This window comes from Delphinapterus leucas, chromosome 14, assembly GCF_059928025.1.
Source record: "Delphinapterus leucas isolate spDelLeu-1000000601 "Yukka" chromosome 14, BTC_Dleu_Yukka2, whole genome shotgun sequence".
Classification (NCBI taxonomy): domain Eukaryota; kingdom Metazoa; phylum Chordata; class Mammalia; order Artiodactyla; family Monodontidae; genus Delphinapterus; species Delphinapterus leucas.
The window spans coordinates 18,259,209-18,267,091 of NC_143142.1; the positions used below are offsets into that span (position 1 = coordinate 18,259,209).

Consider the following 7,883-nt stretch of genomic DNA (forward strand, 5'->3'; position numbering starts at 1 on the left):
CAGGAATGAATGAATGCAAAGGACTACTGTCCCACTGGATTCCTCAGGTCTGCCAGAGGGCCCGATACCCTGGGTGAGCCTCTTGAATTCACCCTGCCTTATTTTCCCCATCTGGGAAATGGGGCCACGACTCCTGCTCTGGCCATTCCATTGGGGTATCACGAGGCCACAGATCTCACGATGTTACAGCCGTAGGGAACCCAGAGGGCTTCCCACCCACCCCTGCAAATGGGGAAACAGAGGCCTGCCGAAGGAAACGGCCTGACCAGGGCCAGACAGTGGGTGCCAGGACTCGCTCCCTGCCTCAGGCCTGACCCTCCATGCATCCCTTAAATGCAGCCCGGCTCCCACTCTGCACCCTGAGCCTCGGAAAACCTGAGTCACAGCTGGAACCAAGTGCGGGGAATTTTCCTTCTCATTTTCAGGGACCTCGGAACCTCCTTGACCTCATCCCCTTCAGAAGGGGAGGCAGGATCCCAGCTCTCTGGGCCGTGGGTGCTCCACATGACGGCCCTGTCTGTGTGTCTGTTTATCCTCAGACTGCCCTGGGGACCGGCGGTCAGGGAGGAAATGCCCCATCTGGTGTCCCCGGGGCGTGGAGGGGACGCCCACGGGTGTGAGCAAGGGGGGACTGTGTGTGTGGCCGAGCTTGGCCCCGCCCCTGCCCCTGTCCCCACCCCAAACCCACTTAATGAAATCAAGCTGGCCCTGCCGAGGGGAGGGAGGGAGGCGGGAGGAGGCGGGAGGAAAGGGGCGGGCGGCGGCAGCCCAGAGCCGCGGCCACAGGGCACTGCCACGGACTTGCTCTGCTCCACCTGGCGGGACACCCTGTGTGCAGAGGAACTGGTGAGTCCTGGGGGCCCCTCCTCTCTCCAGGGAGCCTGGTGTGTCTTGGAGTTTAGGGGGCCAGTGTGAGTGCTTTGGGGGGCTTCTCTATGTGTGAGCTTTGAGTGTGTGTTGGATGCTGCCTACTTGTGTGTGATCTGCGCTAAGGGGGCGGGTGGCGGGATGTGTGTGCACCTTGGATGCCTCCCGAGTGCGGTGCTGGGTTGGCCGGAGTGTTGCGTGTGTGCAGTTGTGTGTGGGCAGTTGGTTTCTTGCTGTAGGGGATGTGTTGTTCTTGGAGAGTGGGCACCAGGGTAGGTGCTCCCAGGGTCTGCGGGAGGGTGGTATGGATGGGGGTGGTCCCGTCCATGGGGATACACGGGGGCGGTCAGGGGGTACATATGTGCACATGTTGTCAGAGAACCAGCCCGTTGTGTGTCCACGTGTGTCCTCTGTGTATCTGTGCTGGTGGGCAATCTGGGGTGTCGAGATGTTATGCGTCTGTGTCTTTGTGCCTGTGTTGTGTCTGTGTATTGTGTGCCCGTGCTGCTGCCGCTCTGCGCGTGTGTGCACGTGTGCGTGCGTGTGTGTGTGTGGATTTTGAGCCTTCAGGATGCCCGTCCCTCCCCAGGCCTCCCATCCAAGGGGCCCAGGTCCCTGTCCTCGGCTGCCCCAGAGCAGGGGGTGCAGAACTTCAGCCAGAACCCCTCCCCACAAGGCCACTAATTGAAGCCAGGTTTATGGGGGCCACCCCTCCCCCTCTGGCCACTAGTCTCTGAATGGGGGTGGGGCAGCCACTCTGGCCCATCAGTCTCAGGTTCTGGGGAACTTGGCCTTAGGGATGGATTTGCCTCATCTGCCTATTCCTGACCTCAAGTGGGGCTATCACATTTGAAAACGATAAACTCTATGGTGAGTGAGCTGGGCTCTGAAGAGAGTCCCTGCTCCCAGCTAGGAGTCCTGGATAGTCACGTGGTACCACTACTTGCCGTCCACACTGTGCCAGCCACCTCTATTTCTCGTCCTAACAATAGTCCAGGAAGGTGGCCTTATCCCCATTGTACAGATGTGGACACCGAGGCCCAGAGAGATGATCTGCCTGGTCTCAAGACACACAGCTGGGAAATGACCTCCTCCCAGGTATTCGGAGCCGCCTCTCCAGTCGGGCTCTGCCCTGACTGGCTGTGCGACCCTGGGCAGGCCTTTCCGAGTGTTGGGCCTGGGTTTCCTCTTGGGTTAAACAAGAGGGGATGGCCTGACCCCACCTCTTAATGGCCTGTGAGTTTCCACATCCTGGAAAAAATGAGGACGCAGGGAGGAGGTGGGGGCAGCTGATGGGCAGAACGGTCATTTCAGAGCAGCCCAGGCCCGGGTGCCCATTCTACAGAGAGAAGACTGAGGCCCAGAAGGGTCAGGGGGCTCGTCAAGCAGGGTCACACAGCCATCTCCTGTGAGGCCCGGCCGGCTCCCGCACTTTGCCGGCACCTTTCCCCCGGAGCCCTGTGGGGAGGGTTGTGGTGGGTGTGGGGGACTCTGAGAAGTCGGGGTCTTAGCCTTTAAGATCCAGAGGTAGTTTCTGTGGCCTCTTTCCTTATCCTCTGCCCCTGCCCCCAAAAATCCAGGGGAAAGGAGGACTTTTCTCTGTCCGAATCACTGCCGCACATTCGTGTGTGGGTGTGTGTGCGCGCGCGCGCGTCTGGTCCTGGATTCCTCACTGGCCACTCAACAAGATTTCACTCAACGAGGTAAAAAAGTTGCTCTTTCCTGGAGAATGGGGGGAGACAAGGAGCAAATTTACACATCAGGTGAGAATAATCATCATTTGTCAACCTCGGGTGGGAAAATTGGCTGATCCTGCATCTCTGCTGGGGTAGGAATTCGACGGCTTCTGAATTTCACCTTCCCTCGGGGAGCAGCTGCTCTGCGCCAGGCACTTTCTGAATGTGTTCTCATCCGGTCCTAACAGCTCAGTGAGCCAGGCCCTGTGCTTACCTCCTCACTCTGCCCCCAGTCTACAAATGGGGAAAGTGAGGCCCAGAGGGCCCGGGCAGCAAGCTAGGCCCAGATGGAGCTAGGATTCTAATCCTGGCCTAACCGGCCTTATCACTCTGCTGCCTGCAGAGCTTCAGTACAGAAACTCCACAGCCGTCCCCCCAGGAAAGTCCCCTGGTCTTCAGGCCGCACTGGTCAGAGTTGCCGTCTATGGTGAGAAGTTTCAGCTGCCACCATGAAAGGTCTCTCCCGGGCTTGACACAAGGCGGGGGAAGGCAAGAGAGAAAAACCCCAAAGATCAAAGCTCTTTGTAGGAACCTATGCTAGCAAGTGTCAGAGAGTGGAGGGCCCAGGAAGGCTCCTAAACTTTGTGGAACACCTCAGATCCTGGTTCCAGCTGACAAGTGATGTCAGCCAGTGATGTGAGCCCATTCCTGGGCCAGCCTGAGGCACATGAGAGAGAGTGTGCAGGGTGTGTGTGTGTGTGTGTGAATTCTCAGAGTCACAAAGGAGGAGGTTCAAATCCCAGCTCTGACACTTAGCATCTGTGTGCCCTTGGGCAGGTCACTGTCTGTCTCTGAACCTCTGTTTCCCCATCTGAAAAATGGAGACAATGTTAGGGCCCAGGGCTTCTCTGGAATTGCACCCACAAAAGGGGCTTAGATGAGTAACCTGTGATAAAAGTACACAGTGACCAACTCATTTAAAATGAACCCCTGGGTGAGTGTTGCCTCATTTGATGTCCTGGGAATTATCTTTTGTGTTTTGCCATCTGAGCCAGTTTGTCCAAATTCGTGTCACATCAGGTGGCCCCGGGTCACTTGGAACAAGCCACTCAGTGGCCCCATGTCATTCCTACATCATCTTCTGAATCCCCAAGTCAGCATGAGTTGGTACTGTCACCCCCTTTACGGAGCTGGGCCTGAGGCCTGGGCACTCAAGGGGACCTACCGTCAAGATGTTGGGCACCTGACTTCCTGCTCCAGCCCAGGAACTCGCTGTGTGGCCTGGGGCCTGCCCCTTGCCTTCTCTGGGCCTCTGTCTCCCCATTTCCAACCCCTGGAGAGGGCACCTCAGTCGGGGCATCGTGAGGCTTTTCCATCTTGGCACCTGTAGCCCCATCCAGAGTCCTGTGCCCTCTGCTGGGTGGGGCAGAGGCTCTCAAGGGGCAGCCTGGGGTGTGCAGGAAGGGGTTCCTGGGTTTGTCTGAGAGGCCAGGCTCACTCACACTGGCTGGGAGATGTACTGCTTTAGAAGCCGACTCCTCCGTAAAGCTGGGCCATAAGGAATGTATTAGTCAGCTGGGCTGTCTGGGCCGGGAGGGTCTGGGGGCTTCACGTCGGGAGCAGCTTTCCAGCGGGGGGAGGGAGGTGCGGGGTTCATCTGGATCCCATTTGGTGGCGGCCATAGGACTTAGGCTCCAGCTTTGTTCCAGGCACGAGGGTTCCCTCTGGGCCTCCAGGCCCTGCTTTGAGCCTCGAGGTGGGGGTTAGCCATGGGGCACATGCTCACACAGGCCTCTGCTGAGCTCAGAATTGGGATGCTTCAAAACCTATGAATCTTCCAGAGACGGGACCGCAGAGGAGCTGGGAGCAGCGAGGATGGCTTCCCAGAGGAGGGGGCAGCTCTCTCAGTTATTCACTGAGCCCTACCATCCTCTCTCCCTCCATGCCTGCATCCAAACCCCAGCTCTTCCTCAGCAAGTCACTTAATCCCTCTGAGCCTCAGTTTCCTCACCTGGAAAATGGGGAGAATGTAGTACCTGCCCTATTGGGCAGTTCTCAGGATTCAATGAGAAATTCCATGTAAGAAATGTAAAATAGTGTCTGGCACATGGCAAGCAATGAAAGGGTAAGTTCTTATTCATTCAGCCAACTCCATCAATGTGCGTTTATTGAGCACCTGCTGTATACCAGGTATGATGCAAAACCCTGAGGGTGCCGAGATAAACAAGATTTAGCCCTTGCCCTCCAGAAGCTCAGAGTGAAGTCGGGGGGACCAGTGTAAACCCCGGGATGGGGCCCATTGTATGGTGGGGAGGCTCAGGCCCGGGGAAGGGAAGCGACTTGCTGGAATAGGTTCTGTGTCTGCTGCGCCTCCTCGGGGTCCCCTGAGGATGGGGCCCCGCCCTGACATCTCTCCTGCCTCGTTTCCCCACAGGCTCCAGGCAGCATGGTTTCCGCGGCGGCCCCCAGCCTCACGGCGTCTCTGCTGCTCCTCCTGCGGGTCCTGCCCACGGCGTCCTACTCCGTGTCCCTGCGGGCCACCTTCCTGGAGGACACGGCGGGCAGCGGGGAGGCCGAGGGCGCGTCGGCCTCCTCCCCGAGCCTCCCGCCGCCCCGGACCCCAGCCCTCAGCCTCACCTCGGTGGGGCCCCAGCTCACGCCCCTGGCGGGCCCCAAGCCCCCCACCAACTTCCTGGACGGCATCGTGGATTTCTTCCATCAGTACGTGATGCTCATCGCCGTGGTGGGCTCCCTGGTGTTCCTACTGCTGTTCACCATCTGTGCCGCTCTTATCACCCGCCAGAAACACAAAGCCTCTGCCTACTACCCCTCATCTTTCCCTAAGAAGAAGTACGTGGACCAGAGTGACCGGGCCGGGGGCCCCCGGGCCTTCAGCGAGGTCCCCGACCGTGCCCCTGACGGCCGGCCCGACGAGGCCCGGGATTCCTCCCAGCAGCTCCAGGCTGACATCCTCGCTGCCACCCAGAACCTCAAGTCTCCCGCCAGGGCCGCCCTGGGCATGGGGGACGGAGCCAGGATGATGGAGGGCAAGTCGGAGGAAGAGGAGAAGGGCAGCCGGGAGGCGGACCAGGAAGCCCAGGGACATGGGGTCCCGGCAGAGAAACCAGAGGCGCCGCCAGGGGAGCCCTGCTCGGCACAGGCGGATGGGGCTGTGGCAGCTGCTGGAGGCCAAGGGGAGCCAGAAGCAGCCCCCTCATTAGCCCTCGGAGCTGGGGGCCCAGCTGGTTCCCTCGAAAACCCCTGTGCTTGCGGCAGTGTCCCCCCCAGCATCTAACAGGCCTCTAGGGCTGCCGGCCCTGATTGTCAGACCCTGGTGGTCACCTCCTTGGGCACAGAAAGGTCCTCGGCCCTTACCGTGCTCCGACACCCCCTACTCAGCCACTCCCCGCGGCAAATCCTGGCACGTCTGATCCTACTACAGCAGGCAGAGATGCTGGTCTCTGTTCCACCCTCAGGAATCTCATCCACTTCGAGAACATTTGTCCCCGCAGCCCCAAGGTACAGCTCCTCTGGGGAGATGGAGCTGAGGATGTGTCCCTGTCACAGCCACGTCCGCTGGGAAACATATGTCTCAGGTCCCTTTTGACAATGCAAACGTCGCTGCTTTCCATCGAAGTAGGAAAGAGAAACAGAATAACTAGGAGTTTTGGAAGAGGTTGAACAGATGGGAGATGCAGAGGTGCCTGGGGTTGAAGCAGGGAGAGGTGCCGCAGAGGATCAGTCAGGAGGCTTCCGTGAGGGGTCCTGCACTGATCACAACAGGTTCCTAAGTGAGCATTTCCCAAACTGGGTTCCCTGGAAGAAAGATTTTGAGGTCCAGTGAATGAACTGAGGAAACATTGCTTCTCTGCTCTGCGTACCCCCCTTGGAGCCCCCCAAGGCTCTGACAAGTCCCGCAGTAAAGGTGCCCATGGAATCTGATTTCGCTTAGCCTTTCCCAAAAAGCTTTTGGCCGCGGAGTACTTTTGTTTTTGTTTTACAGCCACAGAGTAAAATCCTGAAGAGAACACTCTGGAAGTTACAGCTCCAGGTGTGCTCCAGGGCGCCCCCTCCCCAGTTCCTGGTTGGTCCGGGGTGAAGGCTGTGGAGGTGGAGGCTCGGCCTCTCAGGGGCTGCCTCTCATCCTGCTACTGCTGCGGGCATGGGGCAAATGAATTGAACTTTCTTGCCAGGGCCCCAGAGCAACCTAGAAGTGGTGGGGGGTAGGGCTGTGTGTGAGGGGACCCCACTCTGGGGGAATCTGAGGGGATCAGGGAGGGTTTCCAACAGGCTGGAGCAGGGGGACCCTGACCCCCTGCCCTTCACACACACACACACACACACACACACACACACACACATATCTGGCAGCCTGTGCCCATAGCATTCTTTAGTCTTCGACAAGGGAGCCTGAGCTCCGTCCTGATTTGGGGAGGCTCTGGGGGGGGTTCCTCTTCCCCATCCCTCCGTCCCCCCTCCCCCCAACCTCTGCACAACTCTCCAGGTGCTAGGATGTAACAAACTAGCACAATAAACCTTTATTCTGGCCTGAGCGTCACTGGTTTTCTTGGGGCGGTAGCGGGGGAGGAGTGAATCTGCTGGGAGGTGGGAAGCATTTCCCCTGGGCTGTTCCATGGGGGTGGGGCAACTTTCTGGGGCCAGGGGCTGAATGGGCAGATTGGTGTGGGAAACGGAGGGAGGGATGGATGCTCCATGGGAACAGGGGCCGGAGCTGGTGCCCCATCAGCCCTGGGCTTGTGGCCACAGAGGCAAGTTCCACGCATGCCTCTGCTACTTACTATGTCTGTAGGAGAACCACCACCTCTCCGTTTCCCCCAAGGGGCAGTGGAGGGGCTTGGGGCTGAGGTTTCGGTTTCCCCTGACCCTGCAGAGCGGCTAAGGACTGGCCCGGGTGTTAGGGACAATGCCACACTCGCCGCACCCTTGGCCAGTGGTGCGTGGGGCTGGAGGCAGCCCTGGCTTGTGTCTCCTCGCCCACCAGCCTCCTCCCCGCCTTTGATGGCCATCCCTGCGGCCACTGCTCCCCCTCCGTGCTGGAGCTGCCAGCTGGAATCCAGATGCGGCTGGGCTGCGAGCACGTGCTGGATCCCTGGGGTGATGGGGGCAGGGAGGCCATCCTCCTGCAGCCCCTCTCCTCCGCCGACCCCACATCCATCCGGAGGGGGCCGGGGTTTGGGTTTCATAACACACAATGGCCACTGTCCTGCTCAGTAGGGAAGGCCCCTCCCTCTCTCAGCCCAGACAGGCTCCCGCCCAAGAATGTAGGGAGAATCGAAATACAGATACCGAATACCCGGGTGCTGTGTGGCTGGGACCAAG

The 7,883-nt window shown here is 59.3% G+C and overlaps 1 protein-coding gene across 1 annotated transcript; it reads left to right on the top strand.

Moving 5' to 3' along the window:
• Nucleotides 1-781: 781 nt before the first annotated feature.
• On the top strand, nt 782-7,622 carry TMEM119 (transmembrane protein 119). The gene is made up of 2 exons (XM_022550995.3): nt 782-846; nt 4,978-7,622. Exon 2 carries the CDS (start codon nt 4,990-4,992, stop codon nt 5,836-5,838), a length of 849 nt encoding a protein of 282 aa, XP_022406703.1. The 5' UTR covers nt 782-846; nt 4,978-4,989; the 3' UTR covers nt 5,839-7,622.
• Nucleotides 7,623-7,883: the final 261 nt, after the last annotated feature.